The sequence below is a fragment of the Phlebotomus papatasi genome, chromosome 2 (genome assembly GCF_024763615.1).
Source record: "Phlebotomus papatasi isolate M1 chromosome 2, Ppap_2.1, whole genome shotgun sequence".
NCBI lineage: Eukaryota > Metazoa > Arthropoda > Insecta > Diptera > Psychodidae > Phlebotomus > Phlebotomus papatasi.
In genome coordinates this window covers 15,183,084-15,210,304 of record NC_077223.1, presented here as the reverse complement: position 1 = coordinate 15,210,304, position 27,221 = coordinate 15,183,084, and the positions used below count along the sequence as shown (strand labels likewise).

Below are 27,221 nucleotides of genomic sequence, written 5' to 3'. Positions count from 1 at the left end.
CTTCCTTGACCTCTTTCAGTCCAGACAAGAGGAGTAGATTTACAGCTCTCAAACCTCTCCAACAATGACCTTTGGAATATCAATAGAAGAACTGATTTTTATAATCTTTTCTGGTTAATTTGATAAAAAAATTTTCCGAATTCAAAATTGAAAGAAAAATTATTGTTAGTTTCTCTGTTGGGATATGATTAATTTTATAGTGTTTCTTCTTCAAAATTTATTTATATTAAAAGAAAACTTTTAGCATAAATCTGGTATCTTCTGGTATCTAGAAAATCTTGGATAAAAATTTGTACAAGAATAGCTTCCATAATTCTTAACTGCAATGTTCACCATCAGAGGTGCTGCCTGTTTTAGTACTCGTCTTTCTGCAAAAATGTTGAGGTTAATCGTGGCCGTAGGGATTTTCTTCCTGTTTTGCGATGCCCAGGATGTTTACTTTGATGAAAGAACTACAATAGAGCTCCATCACTTCCTGGATGACTCAGACACTGGACCAACATACCGTGGAAACATCAGTTTGACCGGTGATGGAAATACACGAATCACCCAGGAACAGCTGTCGGAGGAAGATCGCTTGAAACTGGTGAATTTGGCCAAGAAGGATGCTTTCTATACACTCAGAGCAACAGTTGGAAGCTCCTCTGATCACCCGGTGACTTTTTACACTTCAACAAAAGCGGTAAGATTGTAAATTCAAAGATGGTTCTTGGAGTTATCAGATTAACCATTTTCTATCATAATGCAGTGTCTCCTGTTGAAAAACTTCCTGCTGGACAACCTTTGGGTGTCGCTTGATCATTTGGGCAGTGTCATTGGAGTTAATCAGGTGGTAGCTGGAAGCCAAAACTGTGGGGAGGGTGAACAACTTAGTTCTGAATTTGCCGGAGAATTCACAACGGGAGTTTTTGTAAAGCAGGCTGAACTTGCGCCCATTCCGGACACTGCCAGCTTCATTCAGAAGCTGGAAAGGGAGAGGGAGGCTAGGGAACGTGGTGAAGTCAAAGACAACAGAGGATTCTTTGCGAAATACGTGAGTTTTTCCTTAAAAAACGCTTCCCGGAAATTAATAATTCTTTCCCTTTTCAGTGGATGTACATTGTTCCAGTTGTTATTCTCCTTTTACTGTCCGGAGCCACCAATCCGGATGCTGCTGCTGCCGGAGGTGGAAGATAAAGACATGTATTTGCAATAAACTAATTTATTCTCAAAGATAATTTTTCTCTCTACTTATTTGGTTCCTCAACAGATTGCCCGTCAGCACCTTTGGCCAGCAACTTTGCAATCACTTTTTCTTCTCTAGCCTTCTTTCGGGCTTCCTTCTGTTTCTTCTTGTCTTCCTTCTCTTTTTGAGCCAGGAGTTCCTTGAATCTTTCATCCCTGGCATCCAGTTTAAAGCCAAAATGACGCCTTACTTCCTCCACGAGTCTCTCTCGACGTTCCTTGGCAGCCGTAGCCTCGGCTTCTGCCTTTGCAACTCGATCCCTGACATCCTGGGACCACTTCTCGAGCTTCGAAAGTTTCAATGCAATTTCATCTTCCCTCTTCCGGATCTTCTCAGCTTTCTGAGCCTTTTCAGTGGCAATTCGCTCCCTCATTTCGCTGATGGTGTACGGATATGCAACCCGGTTGTATTCTTCTTTTTCACTGATTTCTTCAGCCGTGGGAAAGCACACTCTCGGATCAACACCACTTTCCATGCCGTACTTTCCAAAGAGACTTCTCTTGTACCTCAGAGTCTCATGCACCCACGATTGACTGATTCCATAAGGTTTCCTCTCATGAACAATGTTCCTGTGCTGTGGAAGAAGGCGTGACTTATTCCTCTTGGACTCAAAATATTGTCTCCGGGACTCCTCCTCATCTTCCTCGTCAACAAATTCCGCAACAGCACTTTGTTCTGCAGCGGAAGGTACAGCAACTGCCTTTGATGATGTTTTACATGATCTCGACAAGCTTCTCAAGAAAGTAAAGTCCCGGAAAATAGGGAAACTGCCCCGAAATCGATTCATTTCTCTGAATAAACAACACTGGACCACTGAATGTGTGAATTTTATGAAAATTAGGTTATGTGTTTATCCAAATTTAAACTCGTCTAATTTTGGGACAAATTTAACCGCCGCTGTCCGAAAATTTTAAGGATCATGATTTGAATACAATACCGCCCATAATCGTTAGACGAATTTACGAGGAGATACGCAGATACAGATCCGTAATTTTTGCTAAATAAATCTAAGTATCTAAAAGTACTCTTCTTGAACGTATAAAACTCATGGTAGTAAAAAAAATAGTAGAGATATTTCTTCACAATTTTTTGTAATCAAAAATAATTTTGCTCTGCTTAACGATATAATGGTGCTATTACAATTAAAAATGACCAGTGATAAGCCCAGATAAGCTTATGGTATAGCTGAGATTCTTTACAGGCGACCTGGAAATGTCTGCAACTCGGAATACTTGAAAAATCAATTGTGAGTTGAATTTTGAGGTAAAGAATCGCGTCGAGTAAACTGTTCTCGACCATCGATATGGATAAAATTGGCTCGATGCGGTTCTTTACCCCCAAAATTCAACTCACAATCGAATTTTCACGCATTCCGAGTTGCAGGCATTTCGAGGTCACATGTAAAGAATCTCAGCTACCATAAGCTTATCTGGGCTTATCACTGGTCATTTTCTATTTTAAATAGTAATGGGGAAGGCCAACAAATTAACATGTTTTTCTAGCATTTAACTGTTCTCAAATGCTTCTACATAATCGACCTATCTTTGTTGCCTGTCACGACAAAGAAATGTCGATAATACAGAAACACTTGAGAACAGTAATGTACTAAAAAACATGTTCATGCTTCAATGGAATAGCACAATAAGGTAGGATAGCCGAATTCAGAACTGCAGAAGAATCAGTGCTGTATGGAACCAATAAAAGAGAAAAGTGGATTAAGTAAAAGCACTTGAGTACAGTGTAGTGCTAAAACAATGCTTATTTTTAAAAGAAATACCAGTGAGTACCGACCGGCCGGGAACGTAACTTAGCCCCCCATATATTCGTGATCAGGAAGTGGCGAAACACATTTTGGCCAAGTTTGAGCGCGATCGGAGGACATGAAATTTTGTTAGGATTATAGTAGGTGAGATTGTTAAGAATCTCACCTAATAATAATTTTACCTGTGAATTTATAAATTTGGAAAAGAGCGCAATAAAAATGTACAGATGTGATCGATGTGATCTTATGTGATGGACAAATCAAATTTATGAAATTTGTATCTTCAATTCAGTTATTTGTCATAAATAGTATTAAATTATTTTTTCCAGTAAAAAATGAAAAGTATTAAGGTTTCTGGAGATTTGACTGTGCTGACTTTACTTTTCTCTTGATTTAACTTTTTTCTCAGAGAAATTTTAATATGGGTTTTAAACAATACCTAACAAGAAATTTATCAATCAATCGTATTGCTTGCTACATATTAAAGAAGTCGATTGTGAAAACTGCTCTCTCTTGGAGTTCGAGTAGTTAAAATATTCACACGATCTAATCTAAATTGCTGTAACTACGCTCTATTTATATTTTTAAAAAATCTGTATATCAAATTCAATATAAATAATTTCTATTGTAAGTCATTTTAAATTACCGAGTTCTGATGTTTTTCCAGATTATAATATTGTATGTCGACTTATCACATGCATCTTGTTAAAAATTCCGCGCTATATATATTATGATAAGTCGAGATACATTACAGATTTTTCAGACTTTGTTAAATTTTCCAAAAAACACCAATAAATGGTCATTTTTTACGTTTTCCACTAAAACTACAATCGTGGAACATGTTTCATGTAGAAGCACTTACATTTTTCTACGATATAATGCAAAAAGTAGAAGTATACTAATTGCACTAAAATTTTTATAGCTTAATATTGTATCTCAAACTTTAAACCTCTCTCCTGAAAAGTTGCATTTTAGACTTACAATAGTCTTCTTTAGAACCGACGATATGTCTTAATGGTGCTATTTTAATGAAAAAGGAAAAGAAAGAAATCTTTATTCTAAGCGTGTTTTGTAGTACATGATTCCTCTCATGTGCGTCTACATGACCGACTTTTTTTCTGTGCACGTTTTTATCACGGCTCTTTGGTGAGTTTAGAACTCGACGAGGACTGGGGAAAACAGTCAAGACCGGAACCAACAAGACAAGTTGATTATGCAGAAGCAGATGAGAGCGGTCATGCACTAAAAAAATCTTCAGGAGAAATATTTTCCTGTTTCATTTTTCATTGGACAAAATGAATATGTATTTTTTAGCATTTTACTGTTCTCAAGTACATAATCAACTTTTTCGTAAAGGTTTCTGTGACTACAGTAGAGTTCCTCAAATTTGAACATTTGGGGGGTATGGATGACATTTCTCACTCCTCAAATTTGAACAATATTTTCAAAAACATAACGTAATTCATGTGACATTCACTTTCCCAAAATTAAGATAAACAACTTTAGAGAATATATCAATGTATTTTATTGATAGTTTTAGAACACGGCGAGAACTGGGGAAAACAATCAAGATGAAAACTTGAAAACTGTCATGTACAAAAAAAAAATGTTCTTTTTTCGTTGGAATAGCATCATAATGGCATAGTGTTATTATGGTGCTACTCCAACGAAAAATGTGCATATTTTTTAGCACATGAATCTTCTCGTTCTTGACTCGACTGTTTTCCTTCCTCAGTTCTCGCCGTGTTCTAAATTCATCAAACATATTGTAAATTTTAAAAATTGCTCTCCCGTCTATTTCTAAAATGTCGCAAAATAAAAGGCTTCTGATAGGTTTTGATACTCTTTACAATTCGTTTCAAATTCCATTTTGAAAATGTCTCTATTTTTCTTTGTTTTTTAACCTAATCCCAAATCGATTTTCAAAACAATTTTTACAAGTTCGAGCAATACACAAAGTTTTATTTACTTATTTATTTCTATAAGATTATCTTCTAGGAATTGACACTTGTTTAAATAATTGGAATTAAGTACAAACTAGATTTAGAATATTGATCTTAGCTTAACCGCATTCTATGTAAACATGGTTTTAATTTTCAAAAAAAAAGTTGTTTCTATTTGCTGACTTTTACGCGTAGAACAATTTCATCGGAAAGAGATTAATCATCATCGTGTTCTTCTATTAAACATTAAACACATCGTTAGCGTTCGTTTATTTAGCACTACAAAGGCGAAGGTCGTTACTATTACAAAATTATCTCATTATCTCTTAATAACATTTTTTTCAAATTTGTTTGAACACGTTTAAAATTCAACTTAAAACAAAAAAATATATATTGAAGAAAAATTTTCATAATTTTCAACGAAATCATGATAAACATCTGTATAAGCATCTGATATATTGTGATAAAAGGGTATATAAGAGTCAAAATTCATCAAAATAAAATTTAGTATAACTTTACTTGAAAAAAAATGAGAGTTTTCGTGTGCTTCTTCGTTATTTTCGTTGCCTTTTGTTTAGGTAAATATAATTTCAAACCTTACCTAGAACTAGGACATTCCTAGACTTAGAAAAATCAAAGATGTATAAAATTCAGTGCTTTGCCAAAGTTAAATATAAAGTGCAAAAAGATATTCTTAAAGTGCAAGTTTATAAAATCTTGGGCGAAGTTCTGCAAAAATTAAAAAAAAAATTTTTTTTTTGAATTTTGCGGTATGAAAATTAAAAACATTTTCCAGAATTTTCTATTGCGGAATGTAATCCAATTATTATATTCATTCGTAAATGTAAAATCCATTTTAAATTGAACCGCAGTTAAATTCTTAGAAGTATTCTACGGAAAGAGCACTTTAAATAAAAATCGGATACCACACTTTATCATATTCAAAATTTCCTTCCCTTTTTCTTCTTACACTTTCATTTTGGAAAACAATAAAAGATATCTGAGTTTAAAAAAATCATTTGAATACTTTGAAACTGCACTAATTCCACTTAACTAATTAGTCTTTCCGTATTATACTTTTTAAGGTTTTTAATAAAATTTAGACGATACGACACTTTTCTGAAAGATTTTTCGTATTTGAATACTGCAAAGTACAATTTAAAAAAAATCGAAAAGTAGTTTTTTCATTGATGAAAAATGCCTATGGGAAAGTGGCCTGCCTTTGAATGCGGCAGCCTTTGAATGCTTCAATTTTTCATTTATTTCCCAAAACTAAAATTCCATTTTGTTAATCAAAGTTATTAGAAAATAGCTAGTAGTATTAACTATAGTTCACAAAATAGAATTTTTGCTTCGAGAAATAAGAGAAAAATTTAAACATTCAAAGGCACACGCACCCGCATTCAAATGCATGCCACTTTCCCCTATCAATTAAATTCAAATCTTCAGACTCTCTATTTATTTTTTTTTACGTGATAAAGGCGAAACAGCCAGCAAAAAATGCAATACAATGTGCCCAGCGATTCACAGTCCAGTTTGCTGTACCTATCCTGATGGATCTACTGAATCCTATAGCAATTCTTGCGTAGCTTCAGTAGACAATTGCCAACGAGGAACGAGTAAGAAAAAAAGAAACTCCAAAATTAGTAATAAGTTATAACATTTTTAGTTATTTCTGGGTCGTAGGTTGTGATACTGTAGAACCTGGAAACTGCCCTGCAACTGAACCACAATGTGGAGAAATTTGTACATACGAATATAAGCCAGTTTGTTGTACCTACCTAGATGGATCGACTGTAACTTATAGCAATTCTTGCGAAGCTTCAGTTGATAGTTGCAAACGAGGAACTAGTAAGATTTTTTTTTTAATTATAAGGCAGACGTTGTAATCTATTGCAATACTTAATGTCGTAGGCTGCACTACCTTAGAAGATGGAGAGTGTCCTACAGCCGGAACGGAATGCAACGATGCTTGTCCTTTTAACTATGAACCAGTTTGTTGTACATATCCTGATGGGTCTACTGTAACTTATGGTAATTCCTGTGAAGCTTCAGTTGATAGTTGCAAACGAGGAACTAGTAAGATTTTTTTTTTTTAATTTTAAACCTCAGGCATCGTAACCCAAATTGAAAAATTTTATGTTCTTAGGTTGCACAATCGTAGAAGAAGGAGAGTGTTCTACAACTGAACCACAGTGTAACGATGTTTGTCCGTTTAATTACGAACCAGTTTGTTGTACCTATGCTGATGGAAGTACTAAAACTTATGGGAATGATTGCACAGCCTCAGTTGATAATTGCCAGCGCGGAACTAGTGAGAGTCTTTTGACAAATTCACATAATTCTGCAAAAATTCTAACCGAATCTACTACATCCCTTATTATAGGTTGCGAGACTATGGTGCCGGGAGAATGTACTACAGAAGCTGAGCCAGAAGATCCAGCAATGTGCCCTCAAATCGCATGTACAGAACAATATGATCCAATTTGCTGCTACTATGCTGATGGAACTACCCGAACTTTCGGAAACTCCTGCGAAGCGTCAGTAACAAATTGTCAGGAGAAGAAAAGTAATTATTACTGATAAATTACTGTTTTAACTAAACTATAATTTTGAAAAATGACAATATTTTAGGTTGTACATCAACTACATCAGGAGAATGCGAAAGTACAGCCTAGGCAGATTGTACTGTTCTAAATCCCAAACATAAACCTTGAAATACAATAAGGCTACAGGCCTATACCAATATTTGAAACTATATTCTTTCCCACATCAAAAATTTTATTACCGGAAAAAAGTTACTAAAGTGGTTTGATTAAACTGCAATAATCGATGGGATGAAAATTAAAATAAAATAAAATGAAAGCAACAAAAAAAAATTTCAATTCTTTTTGGCACAAGAATTCTCAATTTTCGCATTTTATTTTATTTGCGATATTATTCTTATACACATTTTTTTGCTTCGATCTAATTTTCGAACTCAATTTATTATTTGAGAATTGAGAATTATTTCTGAATTTCAATTGCAACACTGAGAAAAGAAAGAGGGTGCGATTAACTTTTTTTCCTCATAACTTTAACACTTTTTAGGTGTAAAAATATATCAACATTTTTTAATGTTAATTTTACACCTTTTTAAGGGTAAAATTAACATGAAAAAGGTTAACTTTCACCCCCATTACACCTAAAAAGGGTAATATTTACACCGATTTCAGATCAATACTGCATAGTAAAATTAACATTTCCGGAATGTTATTTTAACTTTTTCGGATTTCTCTCAGTGCAGATTCGTATTTATAATCTTTAAAATGATTTTTGGAAGGCCCTCTGTAAGTTTGCTTCATTAGACAGTATAAAGTCGTTATTGCCATCGCGGAAATATTTAAAGTCTCCTACAAATTTGCATATCTCAAATGAAATTCTTACCGAATAATTGCCGATAAATTGATTAACTTACAAAAGCTACCCCACTCAATTTTATTTTAGCTTGTGAATCTACAACAGAGGGAGAATGCGGAGATACCGTCGATGCACGCAAAGCAGACTACATAACACTTCCTAACATATACCCGGAAATGAAGTAATACCTATCCTGAAAGCTGAAGCTGTTTTTACAACTTCATCTAAAATCTTTTCGCCATTGTAAAACTTAATGAAAGGGATAAAAAAGCTGAAAATTCAGCATGAAATGAAATAAAAATAAAATGCAATGAAAAGGAAAATAACGTACAGTTTAAATCGTTTAAATTGTCTGATCTAAATGTTGTAAATTTTAAAAATTCCCAATGTTTGAGCAGAAGAACCAAAAGAAACATAAGAAGAGTCCGCACTAGAGGTTCCGCGAAGCTTCATAATATCAGGATATAAAAACGAGCCGAAGGTATGGATGGACTGAACTCTATTTGGATTTAAATATCACTTATTCAAGATGTTTTGTAAGACACCGCTGCTTTCTTGATAGACATAAAGCAGGGGCCCATCAAGCCTAATAAAAAGTGAAGATATTTTTCACTTTTCCTTGTAAAAATGTTGTAGAAATTGCACCGCGACTTAAACAAATTTGCTCGTATTTCTTGTATTATTTCGGCGAGCATTATGAAATATGTATTTTTAGATAGTTTTTAGTGCACGATTTCGAAATATATCAGTCTAATAAGTCAATTCTCTTTAGGAAAAAACTTGCCAATAGTCTTCAGTGCCACTATGCAAAAACGTATGGAAAAATGAAATGTTGCTAGGTCCCTGCATAAAGTGTTATTAGAGCAACCAAATTTAGGTGAAACTAACTCTAACGGCATAAGTCTTAGCATTAGGCATCCGGAAGATCCAAACAATTGAAATATAGGGGAGACTGGGGCAAAAACGGATATTTTATTTTTTTACAAGCTACTCGAGCACTTCAAAAATTTCTAATTAGCGCAGTTTCATAGGAAATTTACCGCTCTACTACTTTGTGAAAGTAATTTTCCTCTATTTTATAAGGAAATACGTTTATCGAGTCACTTTCTAAAAGGTAATTTTGTGACTATTCTCAAAAATGCTGGGGCAAATAGTACCAGACATTGGGTATTATTATATTTTGATTCGCTTCATAACAGGCTTCCGTAAATTTGAAAAAATACCTAGAAGACATATTTTCATAGAAAATTTATTCATGTACACCTTTGTAAAACACCGTTTTCTCTGCGAGAAAAGTGAGAAAACGAGGAAAGCGCTTTTCAAGCTATTTTAGAAAAAAAAACACACAAAAAACTGCAAATCGTTTGACCAATGCAAACAACAAGCGGCGAGACATGATAGGGCCCATTTATAGCTATGTAATACAATTTTGAACTTGGAATACAACGTAGAAATTGTATTACATCGTAGAAGTTGGAATACATCGTAGAAATTGTATTACATCTTTGAAGTTGGAATATCATCATCATCATTAATCATCATCATCATTTCAACCACTTATCACTATTGGGGGGCGGGGAAGTTGGAATCCAACGTAGAAATTGTAATACAATTTTGAACTTGGAATACAACGTAGAAATTGTATTACAATTTTGAACTTGGAATACAACGTAGAAATTGTATTACATCGTAGAAGTTGGAATATCATCATCATCATTAATCATCATCATCGTTTCCTACCGCTTATCACTATTGGGGTGGCGGGGAAGTTGGAATACAACGTAGAAATTGTATTACAATTTTGATGTTGGAATACAACGTAGAAATTGTATTACAATTTTGAACTTGGAATACAACGTAGAAATTGTATTACAATTTTGATGTTGGAATACAACGTAGAAATTGTATTACAATTTTGAACTTGGAATACAACGTAGAAATTGTATTACAATTTTGAACTTGGAATACAACGTAGAAATTGTATTACATCGTAGAAGTTGGAATACAACTTTCAAAATATCATGTCAGTGGATTCCCTATCTCCTCTCTAGGAAATCCCAGATCCCCTGGGATTTCTTGCACATTATGCCCAAGACTCTTCAGATACCTTCCGTGGTCAGAGGATTTCTGGAGCTTCCTCCAGGAAATCCCAGATCTTTTGGGATTTTCTTGCATATTATGCCCAAGACTCTTCAGATACCTTCCGTGGTCAGAGGATTTCTGGAGCTTCCTCCAAGAAATCCCAGATCTTTTGGGATTTTCTTGCATATTATGCACAAGACTCTTCAGATACCTTCCGTGGTCAGAGGATTTCTGGAGCTTCCTCCAAGAAATCCCAGATCTTTTGGGATTTTCTTGCATATTATGCACAAGACTCTTCAGATACCTTCCGTGGTCAGAGGATTTCTGGAGCTTCCTCCAAGAAATCCCAGATCTTTTGGGATTTTCTTGCATATTATGCACAAGACTCTTCAGATACCTTCCGTGGTCAGAGGATTTCTGGAGCTTCCTCCAAGAAATCCCAGATCTTTTGGGATTTTCTTGCATATTATGCCCAAGACTCTTCAGATACCTTCCGTGGTCAGAGGATTTCTGGAGCTTCCTACAAGAAATCCCAGATCTTTTGGGATTTTCTTGCATATTATGCCCAAGACTCTTCAGATACCTTCCGTGGTCAGAGGATTTCTGGAGCTTCCTCCAAGAAATCCCAGATCTTTTGGGATTTTCTTGCATATTATGCCCAAGACTCTTCAGATACCTTCCGTGGTCAGAGGATTTCTGGAGCTTCCTCCAAGAAATCCCAGATCTTTTGGGATTTTCTTGCATATTATGCCCAAGACTCTTCAGATACCTTCCGTGGTCAGAGGATTTCTGGAGCTTCCTCCAAGAAATCCCAGATCTTTTGGGATTTTCTTGCATATTATGCCCAAGACTCTTCAGATACCTTCCGTGGTCAGAGGATTTCTGGAGCTTCCTCCAAGAAATCCCAGATCTTTTGGGATTTTCTTGCATATTATGCACAAGACTCTTCAGATACCTTCCGTGGTCAGAGGATTTCTGGAGCTTCCTCCAAGAAATCCCAGATCTTTTGGGATTTTCTTGCATATTATGCCCAAGACTCTTCAGATACCTTCCGTGGTCAGAGGATTTCTGGAGCTTCCTCCAAGAAATCCCAGATCTTTTGGGATTTTCTTGCATATTATGCACAAGACTCTTCAGATACCTTCCGTGGTCAGAGGATTTCTGGAGCTTCCTCCAAGAAATCCCAGATCTTTTGGGATTTTCTTGCATATTATGCACAAGACTCTTCAGATACCTTCCGTGGTCAGAGGATTTCTGGAGCTTCCTCCAAGAAATCCCAGATCTTTTGGGATTTTCTTGCATATTATGCCCAAGACTCTTCAGATACCTTCCGTGGTCAGAGGATTTCTGGAGCTTCCTCCAAGAAATCCCAGATCTTTTGGGATTTTCTTGCATATTATGCCCAAGACTCTTCAGATACCTTCCGTGGTCAGAGGATTTCTGGAGCTTCCTCCAAGAAATCCCAGATCTTTTGGGATTTTCTTGCATATTATGCACAAGACTCTTCAGATACCTTCCGTGGTCAGAGGATTTCTGGAGCTTCCTCCAAGAAATCCCAGATCTTTTGGGATTTTCTTGCATATTATGCCCAAGACTCTTCAGATACCTTCCGTGGTCAGAGGATTTCTGGAGCTTCCTCCAAGAAATCCCAGATCTTTTGGGATTTTCTTGCATATTATGCCCAAGACTCTTCAGATACCTTCCGTGGTCAGAGGATTTCTGGAGCTTCCTCCAAGAAATCCCAGATCTTTTGGGATTTTCTTGCATATTATGCCCAAGACTCTTCAGATACCTTCCGTGGTCAGAGGATTTCTGGAGCTTCCTCCAAGAAATCCCAGATCTTTTGGGATTTTCTTGCATATTATGCCCAAGACTCTTCAGATACCTTCCGTGGTCAAAGGATTTCTGGAGCTTCCTCCAAGAAATCCCAGATCTTTTGGGATTTTCTTGCATATTATGCCCAAGACTCTTCAGATACCTTCCGTGGTCAGAGGATTTCTGGAGCTTCCTCCAAGAAATCCCAGATCTTTTGGGATTTTCTTGCATATTATGCACAAGACTCTTCAGATACCTTCCGTGGTCAGAGGATTTCTGGAGCTTCCTCCAAGAAATCCCAGATCTTTTGGGATTTTCTTGCATATTATGCCCAAGACTCTTCAGATACCTTCCGTGGTCAGAGGATTTCTGGAGCTTCCTCCAAGAAATCCCAGATCTTTTGGGATTTTCTTGCATATTATGCCCAAGACTCTTCAGATACCTTCCGTGGTCAGAGGATTTCTGGAGCTTCCTCCAAGAAATCCCAGATCTTTTGGGATTTTCTTGCATATTATGCCCAAGACTCTTCAGATACCTTCCGTGGTCAGAGGATTTCTGGAGCTTCCTCCAAGAAATCCCAGATCTTTTGGGATTTTCTTGCATATTATGCACAAGACTCTTCAGATACCTTCCGTGGTCAGAGGATTTCTGGAGCTTCCTCCAAGAAATCCCAGATCTTTTGGGATTTTCTTGCATATTATGCCCAAGACTCTTCAGATACCTTCCGTGGTCAGAGGATTTCTGGAGCTTCCTCCAAGAAATCCCAGATCTTTTGGGATTTTCTTGCATATTATGCTCAAGACTCTTCAGATACCTTCCGTGGTCAGAGGATTTCTGGAGCTTCCTCCAGGAAATCCCAGATCTTTTGGGATTTTCTTGCATATTATGCCCAAGACTCTTCAGATACCTTCCGTGGTCAGAGGATTTCTGGAGCTTCCTCCAGGAAATCCCAGATCTTTTGGGATTTTCTTGCATATTATGCCCAAGACTCTTCAGATACCTTCTGTGGTCAGAGGATTCCTGGAGCTTCCTCCAGGAAATCCCAGATCTTTTGGGATTTTCTTGCATATTATGCCCAAGACTCTTCAGATACCTTCTGTGGTCAGAGGATTCCTGGAGCTTCCTCCAGGAAATCCCAGATCTTTTGGGATTCTCTTGCATATTATGCCCAAGACTCTTCAGATACCTTCCGCGGTCAGAGGATTCCTGGAGCATCCTCCAAGAAATCCCAGATCTTTTGGGATTTTCTTGCATATTATGCCCAAGACTCTTGAGATACCTTCTGTGGTCAGAGGATTCCTGGAGCTTCCTCCAAGAAATCCCAGATCTTTTGGGATTTTCTTGCATATTATGCCCAAGACTCTTCGGATACCTTCTGTGGTCAGAGGATTCCTGGAGCTTCCTCTAGGAAATCCCAGATCTTCTTTCCCAGATGCATTTATTTTATGCATTTCTCTTCCAATTTTCCTCATTTCCAAGTGAAATTTTGCACATCTCAAGCTTGAAGGAGGCTCTAAACAGATGTAAATTTGGATGTCCCTATCTCTTATAGTTTCCGAGATAATCGACTTTAAAGAATTCCAGACACTTGTATGCATTTCTCTTCCAATTTTCCTCATTTCCAAGTGAAATTTTGCACATCTCAAGCTTGAAGGAGGCTCTAAACAGATGTAAAGTTTGAGGTCCCTATCTCTCATAGTTTCCGAGATAATCGACTTTAAAGATTTTCTGACACTTGTATGCATTTCTCTTCCAATTTTCCTCATTTCCAAGTGAAATTTTGCACATCTCAAGCTTGAAGGAGGCTCTAAACAGATGTAAAGTTTGAGGTCCCTATCTCTCATGTTTCCGAGATAATCAACTTTAAAGATTTTCTGACACTTGTATGCATTTCTCGCCCAATTTTCCTCATTTCCAAGTGAAATTTTGCACATCTCAAGCTTGAAGGAGGCTCTAAACAGATGTAAAGTTGGATGTCCCTATCTCTTATAGTTTCCGAGATAATCGACTTTAAAGAATTCCAGACACTTGTATGCATTTCTCTTCCAATTTTCCTCATTTCCAAGTGAAATTTTGCACATCTCAAGCTTGAAGGAGGCTCTAAACAGATGTAAAGTTTGAGGTCCCTATCTCTCATAGTTTCCGAGATAATCGACTTTAAAGATTTTCTGACACTTGTATGCATTTCTCTTCCAATTTTCCTCATTTCCAAGTGAAATTTTGCACATCTCAAGCTTGAAGGAGGCTCTAAACAGATGTAAAGTTTATGGTCCCTATCTCTCATAGTTTCCGAGATAATCGACTTTAAAGATTTTCTGACACTTGTATGCATTTCTCTTCCAATTTTCCTCATTTCCAAGTGAAATTTTGCACATCTCAAGCTTGAAGGAGGCTCTAAACAGATGTAAAGTTTGAGGTCCCTATCTCTCATAGTTTCCGAGATAATCAACTTTAAAGATTTTCTGACATTTGTATGCATTTCTCGCCCAATTTTCCTCATTTCCAAGTGAAATTTTGCACATCTCAAGCTTGAAGGAGGCTCTAAACAAATGTAAAGTTTGAGGTCCCTATCTCTCATAGTTTCCGAGATAATCGACTTTAAAGATTTTCTGACACTTGTATGCATTTCTCTTCCAATTTTCCTCATTTCCAAGTGAAATTTTGCACATCTCAAGCTTGAAGGAGGCTCTAAACAGATGTAAAGTTTGAGGTCCCTATCTCTCATAGTTTCCGAGATAATCGACTTTAAAGATTTTCTGACACTTGTATGCATTTCTCTTCCAATTTTCCTCATTTCCAAGTGAAATTTTGCACATCTCAAGCTTGAAGGAGGCTCTAAACAGATGTAAAGTTTGAGGTCCCTATCTCTCATAGTTTCCGAGATAATCGACTTTAAAGATTTTCTGACACTTGTATGCATTTCTCGCCCAATTTTCCTCATTTCCAAGTGAAATTTTGCACATCTCAAGCTTGAAGGAGGCTCTAAACAGATGTAAAGTTTATGGTCCCTATCTCTCATAGTTTCCGAGATAATCAACTTTAAAGATTTTCTGACATTTGTATGCATTTCTCGCCCAATTTTCCTCATTTCCAAGTGAAATTTTGCACATCTCAAGCTTGAAGGAGGCTCTAAACAGATGTAAAGTTTGAGGTCCCTATCTCTCATAGTTTCCGAGATAATCGACTTTAAAGATTTTCTGACACTTGTATGCATTTCTCTTCCAATTTTCCTCATTTCCAAGTGAAATTTTGCACATCTCAAGCTTGAAGGAGGCTCTAAACAGATGTAAAGTTTGAGGTCCCTATCTCTCATAGTTTCCGAGATAATCGACTTTAAAGATTTTCTGACACTTGTATGCATTTCTCTTCCAATTTTCCTCATTTCCAAGTGAAATTTTGCACATCTCAAGCTTGAAGGAGGCTCTAAACAGATGTAAAGTTTATGGTCCCTATCTCTCATAGTTTCCGAGATAATCGACTTTAAAGATTTTCTGACACTTGTATGCATTTCTCTTCCAATTTTCCTCATTTCCAAGTGAAATTTTGCACATCTCAAGCTTGAAGGAGGCTCTAAACAGATGTAAAGTTTGAGGTCCCTATCTCTCATAGTTTCCGAGATAATCAACTTTAAAGATTTTCTGACATTTGTATGCATTTCTCGCCCAATTTTCCTCATTTCCAAGTGAAATTTTGCACATCTCAAGCTTGAAGGAGGCTCTAAACAGATGTAAAGTTTGAGGTCCCTATCTCTCATAGTTTCCGAGATAATCGACTTTAAAGATTTTCTGACACTTGTATGCATTTCTCGCCCAATTTTCCTCATTTCCAAGTGAAATTTTGCACATCTCAAGCTTGAAGGAGGCTCTAAACAGATGTAAAGTTGGATGTCCCTATCTCTTATAGTTTCCGAGATAATCGACTTTAAAAAATTCCAGACACTTGTATGCATTTCTCTTCCAATTTTCCTCATTTCCAAGTGAAATTTTGCACATCTCAAGCTTGAAGGAGGCTCTAAACAGATGTAAAGTTTGAGGTCCCTATCTCTCATAGTTTCCGAGATAATCGACTTTAAAGATTTTCTGACACTTGTATGCATTTCTCTTCCAATTTTCCTCATTTCCAAGTGAAATTTTGCACATCTCAAGCTTGAAGGAGGCTCTAAACAGATGTACAGTTTGAGGTCCCTATCCCTAAATGAGGAAAATTGGGCGAGAAATGCATACAAGTGTCAGAAAATCTTTAAAGTCGATTATCTCGGAAACTATGAGAGATAGGGACCTCAAACTTTACATTCTGTTTAGAGCCTCCTTCAAGCTTGAGATGTGCAAAATTTCACTTGGAAATGAGGAAAATTGGAAGAGAAATGCATACAAGTGTCAGAAAATCTTTAAAGTCGATTATCTCGGAAACTATGAGAGATAGGGACCTCAAACTTTACATCTGTTTAGAGCCTCCTTCAAGCTTTAGATGTGCAAAATTTCACTTGGAAATGAGGAAAATTGGAAGAGAAATGCATGCAAGTGTCAAAAAATCTTTAAAGTCGATTATCTCGGAAACTATGAGAGATAGGGACCTCAAACTTTACATCTGTTTAGAGCCTCCTTCAAGCTTGAGATGTGCAAAATTTCACTTGGAAATGAGGAAAATTGGAAGAGAAATGCATACAAGTGCCAGAAAATCTTTAAAGTCGATTATCTCGGAAACTATGAGAGATAGGGACCTCAAACTTTACATCTGTTTAGAGCCTCCTTCAAGCTTGAGATGTGCAAAATTTCACTTGGAAATGAGGAAAATTGGAAGAGAAATGCATAAAATAAATGCATCTGGAAAAGAAGATCTGGGATTTGCTGGAGGAAGCTCCAGGAATCCTCTGACCACAGAAGGGATCTGAAGAGTCTCGGGCATAATATGCAAGAAAATCCCGGAGGACTGGGATTTCTGGAGGAAGCTCCAGAAATCCTCTGACCACAGAAGGTATCTGAAGAGTTTTGGGCATAATATGCAAGAAAATCCCAAAAGATTTGGGATTTCCTGGAGGAAGCTCCAGGAATCCTCTGACCACAGAAGGTATCTGAAGAGTCTTGTGCATAATATGCAAGAAAATCCCAAAAGATCTGGGATTTCCTGGAGGAAGCTCCAGGAATCCTCTGACCACAGAAGGTATCTGAAGAGTCTCGGGCATAATATGCATGAAAATCCCAAAAGATCCGGGATTTTCTGGAGGAAATTCCAGGAATCCTCTGACCACAGAAGGTATCTGAAGAGTCTTGGGCATAATATGCAAGAAAATCCCAAAAGATCTGGGATTTCCTGGAGAAAGCTCCAGGAATCCTCTGACCACAGAAGGTATCTGAAGAGTCTTGGGCATAATATGTAAGAAAATCCCAAAAGATCTGGGATTTCCTGGAGGAAGCTCCAGGAATCCTCTGACCACGGAAGGTATCTGAAGAGTCTTGGGCATAATATGCAAGAAAATCCCAAAAGATCTGGGATTTCTTGGAGGAAGCTCCAGAAATCCTCTGACCACGGAAGGTATCTGAAGAGTCTCGGGCATAATATGCAAGAAAATCCCAGAAGATTTGGGATTTGCTGGAGGAAGCTCCAGGAATCCTCTGACCACAGAAGGTATCTGAAGAGTCTTGGGCATAATATGCAAGAAAATCCCAAAAGATCTGGGATTTCCTGGAGGAAGCTCCAGGAATCCTCTGACCACAGAAGGTATCTGAAGAGTCTCGGGCATAATATGCATGAAAATCCCAAAAGATCCGGGATTTTTTGGAGGAAATTCCAGGAATCCTCTGACCACGGAAGGTATCTGAAGAGTCTTGGGCATAATATGCAAGAAAATCCCAAAAGATCTGGGATTTCCTGGAGAAAGCTCCAGGAATCCTCTGACCACAGAAGGTATCTGAAGAGTCTTGGGCATAATATGCAAGAATATCCCAAAAGATCTGGGATTTCAGTAGGAAGCTCCAGGAATCCTCTGACCACGGAAGGTATCTGAAGAGTCTTGTGCATAATATGCAAGAAAATCCCAAAAGATCTGGGATTTCTTGGAGGAAGCTCCAGAAATCCTCTGACCACGGAAGGTATCTGAAGAGTCTTGGGCATAATATGCAAGAAAATCCCAAAAGATCTGGGATTTCCTGGAGGAAGCTCCAGAAATCCTCTGACCACGGAAGGTATCTGAAGAGTCTTGGGCATAATATGCAAGAAAATCCCAAAAGATCTGGGATTTCTTGGAGGAAGCTCCAGAAATCCTCTGACCACGGAAGGTATCTGAAGAGTCTTGTGCATAATATGCAAGAAAATCCCAAAAGATCTGGGATTTCTTGGAGGAAGCTCCAGAAATCCTCTGACCACGGAAGGTATCTGAAGAGTCTTGGGCATAATATGCAAGAAAATCCCAAAAGATCTGGGATTTCTTGGAGGAAGCTCCAGAAATCCTCTGACCACGGAAGGTATCTGAAGAGTCTTGGGCATAATATGCAAGAAAATCCCAGAGGATCTGGGATTTCTTGGAGGAAGCTCCAGAAATCCTCTGACCACGGAAGGTATCTGAAGAGTCTTGGGCATAATATGCAAGAAAATCCCAAACGATCTGGGATTTCTTGGAGGAAGCTCCAGAAATCCTCTGACCACGGAAGGTATCTGAAGAGTCTTGGGCATAATGTGCAAGAAAATCCCAGGGGATCTGGGATTTCCTAGAGAGGAGATAGGGAATCCACTGACATGATATTTTGAAAGTTGTATTCCAACTTCTACGATGTAATACAATTTCTACGTTGTATTCCAAGTTCAAAATTGTAATACAATTTCTACGTTGTATTCCAACATCAAAATTGTAATACAATTTCTACGTTGTATTCCAACTTCCCCGCCACCCCAATAGTGATAAGCGGTAGGAAACGATGATGATGATTAATGATGATGATGATATTCCAACTTCTACGATGTAATACAATTTCTACGTTGTATTCCAAGTTCAAAATTGTAATACAATTTCTACGTTGTATTCCAAGTTCAAAATTGTATTACAATTTCTACGTTGGATTCCAACTTCCCCGCCCCCCAATAGTGATAAGTGGTTGAAATGATGATGATGATTAATGATGATGATGATATTCCAACTTCAAAGATGTAATACAATTTCTACGATGTATTCCAACTTCTACGATGTAATACAATTTCTACGTTGTATTCCAAGTTCAAAATTGTATTACATAGCTATAAATGGGTACATAATGACGTTTCTTTTCACCATGAGACATCAGAAATTGCTTCGCTTTTTTGTTAGGGGAATGTTGGCATGGTTCGCACAGAGTGAACCTTCAAACAACGCAAATTTTCTCTTTGTTTGCTAAGATCTAGTTCGTCATTTCTTAGCCATAAGATAGATAATTATTAAGCTCATAAAACGTGATGAAAAATGATAAGTCAGCTCTTTGCAAACAAAGAGAAAATTCGCATCGTTTGAAGGTTCACTCTGTGCGAACCATGCCTACATTCCCCTACTTTTTGCTCCAATAGCTTTTGTTACTTTTTACCCAAAGTGGTCATTTTTAATAAAAGGATTTCTGGAGAAAAGAACTTTTGTGAAACTCTAAAATAGATAGCGGATTCGTATTCAGAAAATCCAAATTATTTAGAAAATATTCACCAGTGCATCAATTTTGGAAAATAAGTAGGTAATTATTGTTATCTTTTGCAAGGAAAATATTTCAAAAATAGGGCTAAAAACTTCGATATTTTTTATTTTCTAAATTCCTTGTTCGAATTCTAAGAAATTTACGATATCGAAGAAGGTCTATGGAGGCTATCTAAAAAATTGAGCCGCTATCTTTTTTATCTCGGAAGATATTGAATTTTGAATTTTTCGATTTGTGACTTTTTGCCCAAGTCTCCCCTACTATTTCTATGGTATTTAAAATCCTTGGTACCGTTTAAATTAAATATTTTGGATGTACAATTTTGTTATGAGCTTCCTCACAATTTATGCAAATACAGCCCCAGCTGTTTCCTATATTTCACAAAATAAGTCATTCGAGTTTGCTGACTGTTAACAATTTTCTTACTTTACTTTACTTTACTTTACTTTCTTACTTACATTACTTTTTCTGTAAATGTTATTATTCAAAATTTAACCTAAAAAATAAATTTAATAAGTGTCCTGATTTTGCGAAATCATTTGGGGGAATGTAGGCATGGTTCGCACAGAGTGAACCTTCAAACAATGCGAATTTTCTCTTTGTTTGCAAAGAGCTGACTTACCATTTCTCATCTCGTCTCATGCGCTTAATAATCTTCTGGCTAAGAAATGACGAACTAGCTCTTTGCAAACAAAGAGAAAATTTGCGTTGTTTGAAGGTTCACTCTGTGTGAACCATACCAACATTCCCCTAAATTCTTCGTGAATTATCTTTTGGCATGGTTTTCAGGGCGAATATAGGTTTAGTTCATAGATCATTAAAAAAAAACCACTTCAAAACAGAAAAATTGTATAATAAAATGTATGAATTTTTTAATACTTTGAGCATTCATCATTGTCTGCTACTTACACACTCTTCAAATGCTTCAAATATAGTGACACAAAGACGAGGTTATCATATACAGAAAAGCTATCAAAAAAATTATCTCTTACTTAAATAAAATTTACATTATTTGAGCACGTTTAAAATTTAACTTGTTAAAACAATAAAAAATATTGAACAAAATTTTAATAGTTTTCTACGATGATATACGGCTATGTAAACAACCAATATGAAAGGGTACCTATATAACCATGAAAGTTCTTAAGAAACAATTTCAGTATAATTTAACTTGAAGAAATGAGAGTTTCCGTGTGCTTCTTCGTTATTTTCGTTGCTTTTTGTGTAGGTAACTATAAAAAAAATTACCTAGCGTATTCTATCTTTCTGATAAAGGGGCTTTCACAAAGTTTTTATATCTTTCCAAAATAACAAAAGTGCGAAAAATAAAGTTTTTCTTAAAAGTGCAAAAATTAATCCATTTTAAAGTGTTTTGCACAAGGAAAGTGAAAGTGTTCATTAGAGAACTTTTATAGCAAAAATTTACAAAAACAAATTCCTGATGTTGTAAAATTATCATCATAAAAAAATATTTATAGTTTGAAAAAACTAATAAATTAGTATTTCAAATAGAAATTTTAAATTACATAATACATTTTATCAATATTTTCAAGAACTCTGCTTCTTACTGATCCATTTTTAGGAATTTTAAGAATTTTAACAATTTGAAAATTTTAAGAAGATTTCTGTATAAGCGAAGAGTACCCCGGATCGGAATGTTAAGAGACATGCTCCATATTTAGTTGAAAATAATCTACAAAACATTATTTTGTATTTTTATGTATGCTAATTGATACACCTGTGACCCCTTTAACTATATCTGTGCTTTTGAATTTTCAATTTTTACAATAAATTAATAAAAAATATTTGTAATTGCAAACTTGCACTCTGTACCTCGAATCGTCAGGAATTTAATCGAGTGTCTCAGAGAAAATTGATTTTATAAATTAAATCTGAGTTAATGGACTGTATTCTTGTGAGAGTTAAATAGTAAAAGGTAGCTAATAATTTTTTTAAATTGGAGCAACAATGTGGTATTAACCTGACGATCCGAGGAACACTGCCGATCGCTGGTACTCTTCCATTATATATTTTTTTTAAATCCTGTGTCATTTTTTAAATGACATGATTTAGGATTATAAGTTTTTATTGGTTTTATTAGGCTTTATGTTTCTATTATAATAATTTTTTTAATCATAGTGTATAAGTGTAACGCGTGTAACTAATAGAAAAGCTTAAAAATATAAATTTGAATTGAACATTTTTGAACAAAGTTTTGAATTGGTCCATCTGTAAATTATGAAAAACCTCTTTAAACCCATATTCAGTCTGATAATTTCAATATCGTTATAGGCAACAAGGGCAAAGCATCCGAAACAGAATGTCATACAGCGTGCGAAGATGTTAACAAACCAGTTTGTTGTACCTATCCTGATGGATCTGCTGTGACTTATGACAATTCTTGCGAAGCTTCAGTATACAATTGCCAGCACGAAACTTGTAAGACAAAAGTGTGCAATAACCGTTTCAAACCGAACAAACGTCAAATGAAACTTGTACGTCAATGGTCAAAAAAGGCTACCTGAACAAACTTATTTTGACGTTTATTCGGTTTAAACGGTTATTGCACACCTCTGTTGTAAGATCATTTTAACAAATTCGCACAACTCTGCAAAATTTCGAAACAAATTTACTTTTATCCTCTGTATTAAAGATTGCTTGACTATAGAAGAGGGAGAATGTCCTACAAAATCATATGAACCACTACAATACTCTAAAATTGCTTGCACAATGGAGTATGATCCAATTTGCTGTTACTATGCTGATGGAACCAGTAGAACTTTCGGAAACACCTGCGAAGCTCCACTGACAAACTGCCAGGACAGAATATGTAATTAATAAAGATAAATTACTGCTTTAAGTAAACTAATTTTGAAAAACGATAATATTTTAGGTTGTACATCAACAACGCAAGGAGAATGCGGGAGTGCGGCCACGGCCTAAACAGTTTGCGGTCCTAAATCCTAAATATCAACCTTGCAATCAATAAGGGCATAGGCTCATGCTGTTTTTTATCATCATCCAAAAATTTTATTATCAAATAAAATGTATTAAAATATAGAAAACTGAAAAAAATAACGGAGTAAAAATTAAAAAAAATTAAATAAAAGTGAAAGGTAAAAAAACAAAAGATACTATTTTATATTTGTCTGGTTGTGCAAAAATTCACAATTCCCAACATGTTTTGATATTTTATTTGAAATATATTTTTATACACTTGTTTTACTTCAATATAATTTTTGAACTCAAATTATTCTTTGAGAATTATTTCTGCATTTCAATCGTAATGGCTCCGGCACACATTTTAGGTCAGGAAAATTTCATGAAGTCGAAATTCGAAACCCTTTCTTTCTCACATGTTTTGCATATGACTATCTCATTCTTTCGCATACCAAATTCGATTGAGCTAAATTGAATTTGGAGTGATGTTTAAGAGAAGAAGAAGAGTGCGAGAGAATGAGATAGACATATGCAAAGCATGTGAAAAAGAAAGGGATCCGAAATTCGACTTCATGAAATTTTCCTGATCGAAAAGGTGTGCCCGAGCCATAAGTTTCGTATTTGTAATCTTTTAAATTATTTCGGAAGAGTCTCCGTAACCTTCCTTTGTTAGGCAGCAAAAAGTCGGTAATTACCATCTCGGAAATATTAAAAATCTATTACTATTACAAATCTGCATATCTCTGAACAGAGGAATTTAATTCAACGACGAGTCCGTGCTGCAGGTTCAACGAGGCTTCATGTCCGGATACAAGAAAAAGTCGAAGGTAAAGTAAGGACTGAACAACTCAATTTGGATTTAAATATCATTAAAAGATTGTCTTTATGAGCCAGGTAGGTTTTCTTAATAGACTTAACAATGTCACAAACTATTACAAAATTATCTCCTAATCAGATAAATTCACATTATTTGAGCACGTTTAAAATTCAACTTGTCAAAACAATTTTAAAAAAAAAATATTGAAGAAAATTTTCGCACTTTTCCACGAAATATTGATAAACAGCTATGTAAACAACCGCTATGAAAGGGTATATAAGCGTGAAAGTTTTAACAATTAAATTTAGTACAATATTTTACTTGCAAAAATGAGAGTTTCCGTGTGCTTCTTCGTTATTTTCGTTGCTCTTTGCCTAGGTAACTATAAAAAATTAAACTTTACCTAAGAGTATTCTATCTTTTTGATATAGGATGGCTTCACAATGTTATTAGCTCTTTCTAAAATTACAAAAATGTAAAGCAAATAATTTTTTTAAAGTGTTTTGTACACGGAAAGTGAAAGTGTTTGTTTATAGAAAACTTTATAATAGTAAAAAAGTACAAAAATTATTCTGGGTGTCAAGAATATCAATTTAACCCTTTAAGGACGATTGGAACACCGGTGTCCCATAACGAAAATAATTTTTTCTGACTAAGTACCTAAAGTTATTTTTTCGTTATGTTTGTACGTAATTGCAAAGCAAAAAGTTGAACGAATCTAGGATATTTTTTGCCAGTCTCCAGCTATTTGCTATATACTAAATATTTAAACTTAAAAATGGCGAATTTTTAAATTCATTTAAAAATTATTTTAATTATTTTTTTATACTTTCAATTTTTTTTAAGCAAAACCCTTTTGGGAATAAAAACTCCATTACTCATACGTAATATTTTTCATTAGACTGAAAATTATTATTCGTTGTTATTGTCAGAAAAGTTACTTAAAGTTTTGGGCTATTTTTGTCCCTATCGCACGTAGAGGTAAAAAATGCACCGAATCAGACTCTGTTGAACTTTCCAAAGTAAAACGATGTAAAACGTTTCACAAATTTTGTTTATCGGTTTAATTTTTATTGTTGATTTTCGGTCCGTAAAAAAGTGTCTCGTCGTTAAAGGGTAAAACATGGTTTATTTAGAGTTCTCAAGAACAATTTATATTTAAATATAAATTTCAATATAAATTTTCAAATTTCAAAAGTTGAAATAAGTTCTACCAATATTTTCAAGAACTTGCTTCGGACTGATTGATTCTTAGGAATTTCAAGATTTTATCAAATTATTTCCAAAGAGATTTTCTTCAAATATTTTTGTAAATGAAATAATTTAATATTAATAAATGATATATTGTAGTTTTATTAGAATTTTTGTGTCTACATCTACAATGTCACTTTATATAGTTCATATAATATTATAAGATAAAATAAGAGGAAACCTAAAAAATACAAGTTTGAATGAAAACATTTTATTGTTCAGAAAATAAAGAACGGATTTCACTTTTACACCATAAAAAATATAGTCCTTTAATGATAGAAAACTTCTTTAAACCTATATACGGACTGATTATTTCAATATTTCTTTATAGGCGATAGAATCAAAGCTGCCGAGCCACAATGTAGCACAGCCTGTCCCGATATTTACAAGCCCGTTTGCTGTACTTATGCTAATGGAACTACTGCTACTTATGGCAATTCTTGTGAAGCTGTAGCTTATAATTGCCCGCGCAATGATTGTAAGACTCTTCTAACATATTTGCATAACATACAGAATTTCTAACCAAAACTACTATCCCTTGTGTTATAGGTTGCGTGACTACGGAAGAGGGAGAATGTTCAGAACAAACTGAACCAGCACAGTGCCCTCAAGTCGCATGCACAATGCAGTATGATCCAATTTGCTGCTACTATGCTGATGGTACTACCAGAACTTTCGGAAACTCCTGCGAAGCCTCAGTCATAAACTGCCAGGAGAGGAAATGTAATTATTACTGATAAATTACTGCTTTAACTAAACTAATTTTGAAAAATGATAATATTTTTAGGTTGTGTGTCAACCACCCTTGGAGAATGCAAAAGTACAGCCTAAGCAGATTGCAGTCCTGAATCCCAAAAAGCTTTAAATAAAGCCAGGTCCTTACCGATATTTAAACTTAAAGCTGTTCTTCACCGGGCCTTAAATTTGATTACCATAATATAATTAAAAAAGTGCTTTCATTAAATTGAAAACATCAGTACTATGGAAAATTAAATTAATAAAAAATAGAAGTAACAAAAAAAGATACTGCTTTAATTGTCTTACACCAAGTTGAAAATTGTATAATAAGAAATTCCCTACATTTGTTGATACCTGTTAGACAGAGTAAGGATAGATATCCTGATGTTTGAAGCGGTTTTTGCAACATAATTAGAGTGAAAGAATTTTCGCAATTCAAAATATAAAAAAAAATAAAATAAAATAAAAGAGCTATTTTGGTTGAAAAATCGGCATAAAATCAAATAATGATAAATTAAAGGAGAAGGAAGGTAGTTTCAATTTCAACCGTATATATCTAAACATTCTAAGAACATGCTCAGTATAATAAACAAATTAACCAAAGGAAACAGGACGGATACTAAAAGAAAGCCCTCTGTGGTAAAGGTTCTAAAAGGCTTGAGGATGGAAACAATGTAACTTACATTTTGATACACAGCGATCAGAACAACTCAATCTGTAAAGTTAAACATTATGCCAAGATTTTTGACCTTATCAAAGAAATATGCTTTCTTGATGGGGTAAGGGCCTCGACAGACCTGAGGATTAGCCGAGAGACGGCTTAGCTCAATTGTATTCGAAATAATGATTAAACTACATTTCCATAATTTTTCACTAAGTCATCTCTCGGCTTAAGTCGTAAGTGTGTCTAGGGCATAACAGCGTCGTTAGAGCAACCAGGTTTGGACAGATTAACACGACTTTCAGACTAAAGGTTTAGCCCTAGGTCTGTTTAGGTTTAGTTTAGGTTCTGAAGGTCCTTAAATCCTAAATAACAAGCAATTTGGCAGTTTTCTTGGTGGTTTTTCAAAATCTAATGGATTATTTGAGCTTAATATCAATCCCAAATCACCGTTAACGACTTAATGGCCTCTACACACTAGAGAAATTTATGTCCATATTGAAACAAATTCCCTGCGCTTGTGTAGGAAAAACTTTTAAATATGGACATAAATTTCACTAGTGTGTAGACGTCATAATGTAATTATAATCAAAATAATGATCAGATTACATTTCCATCAGTTTCTGACTAATTCATCTCTTGGCTTAAACTGAGAAACGCCTTAGTTAGTGAGAAACTGATGCGTATTTAGTTAAGTCAGTATTTTGGTTATAATTACATTAAGCCGTCTCTCGGCTTAAGTCGTAAGTGTGTCTAGAGCAGAGGTGTGCAAAAATCGTTGAAACCGAATAAACATCAAAATAAGTTTGTTCTATTTTGACCATTGTACATGTTTCTTTTGACGTTTATTCGGTTTCAACGGTTTTTGCACGCCTCTGGTCTAGAGCATTAAATCTCAAACCCGTATAATCCTAATTAAATACATAAGAGACTAAGCTT

The 27,221-nt window shown here is 35.5% G+C and overlaps 5 protein-coding genes across 7 annotated transcripts; 4 read left to right on the top strand and 1 right to left on the bottom strand.

Annotated features, from left to right (window-relative positions):
* Positions 1-341: 341 nt before the first annotated feature.
* On the top strand, positions 342-1,217 carry LOC129802740 (ER membrane protein complex subunit 10). The gene is made up of 3 exons (XM_055848784.1): positions 342-682; positions 749-1,033; positions 1,090-1,217. The coding sequence occupies exons 1-3, from the start codon at positions 377-379 to the stop codon at positions 1,174-1,176; spliced, it is 678 nt and encodes a 225-aa protein (XP_055704759.1). The 5' UTR covers positions 342-376; the 3' UTR covers positions 1,177-1,217.
* LOC129802739 (growth arrest and DNA damage-inducible proteins-interacting protein 1) lies at positions 1,186-2,076 on the bottom strand. The gene has a single exon (XM_055848783.1). It carries the CDS (start codon positions 2,010-2,012, stop codon positions 1,227-1,229), a length of 786 nt encoding a protein of 261 aa, XP_055704758.1. The 5' UTR covers positions 2,013-2,076; the 3' UTR covers positions 1,186-1,226.
* A 3,348-nt stretch (positions 2,077-5,424) lies between these two features.
* Positions 5,425-8,652, top strand: LOC129802737 (U-Kazal-Dg21.2-like). Of its 2 annotated transcripts, none has more exons than XM_055848781.1 (7): positions 5,425-5,508; positions 6,412-6,549; positions 6,617-6,781; positions 6,845-7,009; positions 7,080-7,244; positions 7,317-7,499; positions 8,417-8,652. In XM_055848781.1, the coding sequence occupies exons 1-7, from the start codon at positions 5,460-5,462 to the stop codon at positions 8,512-8,514; spliced, it is 963 nt and encodes a 320-aa protein (XP_055704756.1). In that variant the 5' UTR covers positions 5,425-5,459; the 3' UTR covers positions 8,515-8,652. The 2 variants fall into 2 exon arrangements, with proteins under 2 accessions (XP_055704756.1, XP_055704757.1); XM_055848782.1 differs by having other exon boundaries at positions 5,434-5,508; positions 7,565-8,652.
* A 12,371-nt stretch (positions 8,653-21,023) lies between these two features.
* On the top strand, positions 21,024-23,013 carry LOC129802733 (ovoinhibitor-like). 2 transcript variants are annotated; one of them, XR_008751813.1, is made up of 4 exons: positions 21,024-21,099; positions 22,168-22,314; positions 22,529-22,705; positions 22,769-23,013. XR_008751813.1 is itself a non-coding variant. In XM_055848776.1 (4 exons), exons 1-4 carry the CDS (start codon positions 21,055-21,057, stop codon positions 22,816-22,818), a joined length of 423 nt encoding a protein of 140 aa, XP_055704751.1. In that variant the 5' UTR covers positions 21,024-21,054; the 3' UTR covers positions 22,819-23,013. The 2 variants fall into 2 exon arrangements, 1 of the variants encoding a protein (XP_055704751.1); XM_055848776.1 differs by having other exon boundaries at positions 21,024-21,103.
* A 931-nt stretch (positions 23,014-23,944) lies between these two features.
* On the top strand, positions 23,945-25,925 carry LOC129802734 (U-Kazal-Dg21.2-like). The gene is made up of 4 exons (XM_055848777.1): positions 23,945-24,010; positions 25,215-25,361; positions 25,433-25,606; positions 25,671-25,925. Exons 1-4 carry the CDS (start codon positions 23,962-23,964, stop codon positions 25,712-25,714), a joined length of 414 nt encoding a protein of 137 aa, XP_055704752.1. The 5' UTR covers positions 23,945-23,961; the 3' UTR covers positions 25,715-25,925.
* The last annotated feature ends 1,296 nt before the right edge of the window (positions 25,926-27,221 follow it).

What these genes read in the sequence shown, in the direction of transcription:
- LOC129802737 (XM_055848781.1), top strand. Translation starts at nt 5,460, where the DNA reads ATGAGAGTTTTCGTGTGCTTCTTCGTTATTTTCGTTGCCTTTTGTTTA. An exon ending in TAGTTGCAAACGAGGAACTA is followed by an intron (nt 6,782 to 6,844) that starts GTAAGATTTTTT and finishes TTAATGTCGTAG; the next exon opens with GCTGCACTACCTTAGAAGAT. An exon ending in TAATTGCCAGCGCGGAACTA is followed by an intron (nt 7,245 to 7,316) that starts GTGAGAGTCTTT and finishes CCCTTATTATAG; the next exon opens with GTTGCGAGACTATGGTGCCG.
- LOC129802733 (XM_055848776.1), top strand. Translation starts at nt 21,055, where the DNA reads ATGAGAGTTTCCGTGTGCTTCTTCGTTATTTTCGTTGCTTTTTGTGTA. An exon ending in TTTCGTTGCTTTTTGTGTAG is followed by an intron (nt 21,104 to 22,167) that starts GTAACTATAAAA and finishes ATATCGTTATAG; the next exon opens with GCAACAAGGGCAAAGCATCC. An exon ending in CAATTGCCAGCACGAAACTT is followed by an intron (nt 22,315 to 22,528) that starts GTAAGACAAAAG and finishes TCTGTATTAAAG; the next exon opens with ATTGCTTGACTATAGAAGAG.
- LOC129802734 (XM_055848777.1), top strand. Translation starts at nt 23,962, where the DNA reads ATGAGAGTTTCCGTGTGCTTCTTCGTTATTTTCGTTGCTCTTTGCCTA. An exon ending in TAATTGCCCGCGCAATGATT is followed by an intron (nt 25,362 to 25,432) that starts GTAAGACTCTTC and finishes CTTGTGTTATAG; the next exon opens with GTTGCGTGACTACGGAAGAG. An exon ending in AAACTGCCAGGAGAGGAAAT is followed by an intron (nt 25,607 to 25,670) that starts GTAATTATTACT and finishes TAATATTTTTAG; the next exon opens with GTTGTGTGTCAACCACCCTT.
- LOC129802740 (XM_055848784.1), top strand. Translation starts at nt 377, where the DNA reads ATGTTGAGGTTAATCGTGGCCGTAGGGATTTTCTTCCTGTTTTGCGAT. An exon ending in TTTACACTTCAACAAAAGCG is followed by an intron (nt 683 to 748) that starts GTAAGATTGTAA and finishes ATCATAATGCAG; the next exon opens with TGTCTCCTGTTGAAAAACTT. An exon ending in GAGGATTCTTTGCGAAATAC is followed by an intron (nt 1,034 to 1,089) that starts GTGAGTTTTTCC and finishes TTCCCTTTTCAG; the next exon opens with TGGATGTACATTGTTCCAGT.
- LOC129802739 (XM_055848783.1), bottom strand. Translation starts at nt 2,012, where the DNA reads ATGAATCGATTTCGGGGCAGTTTCCCTATTTTCCGGGACTTTACTTTC.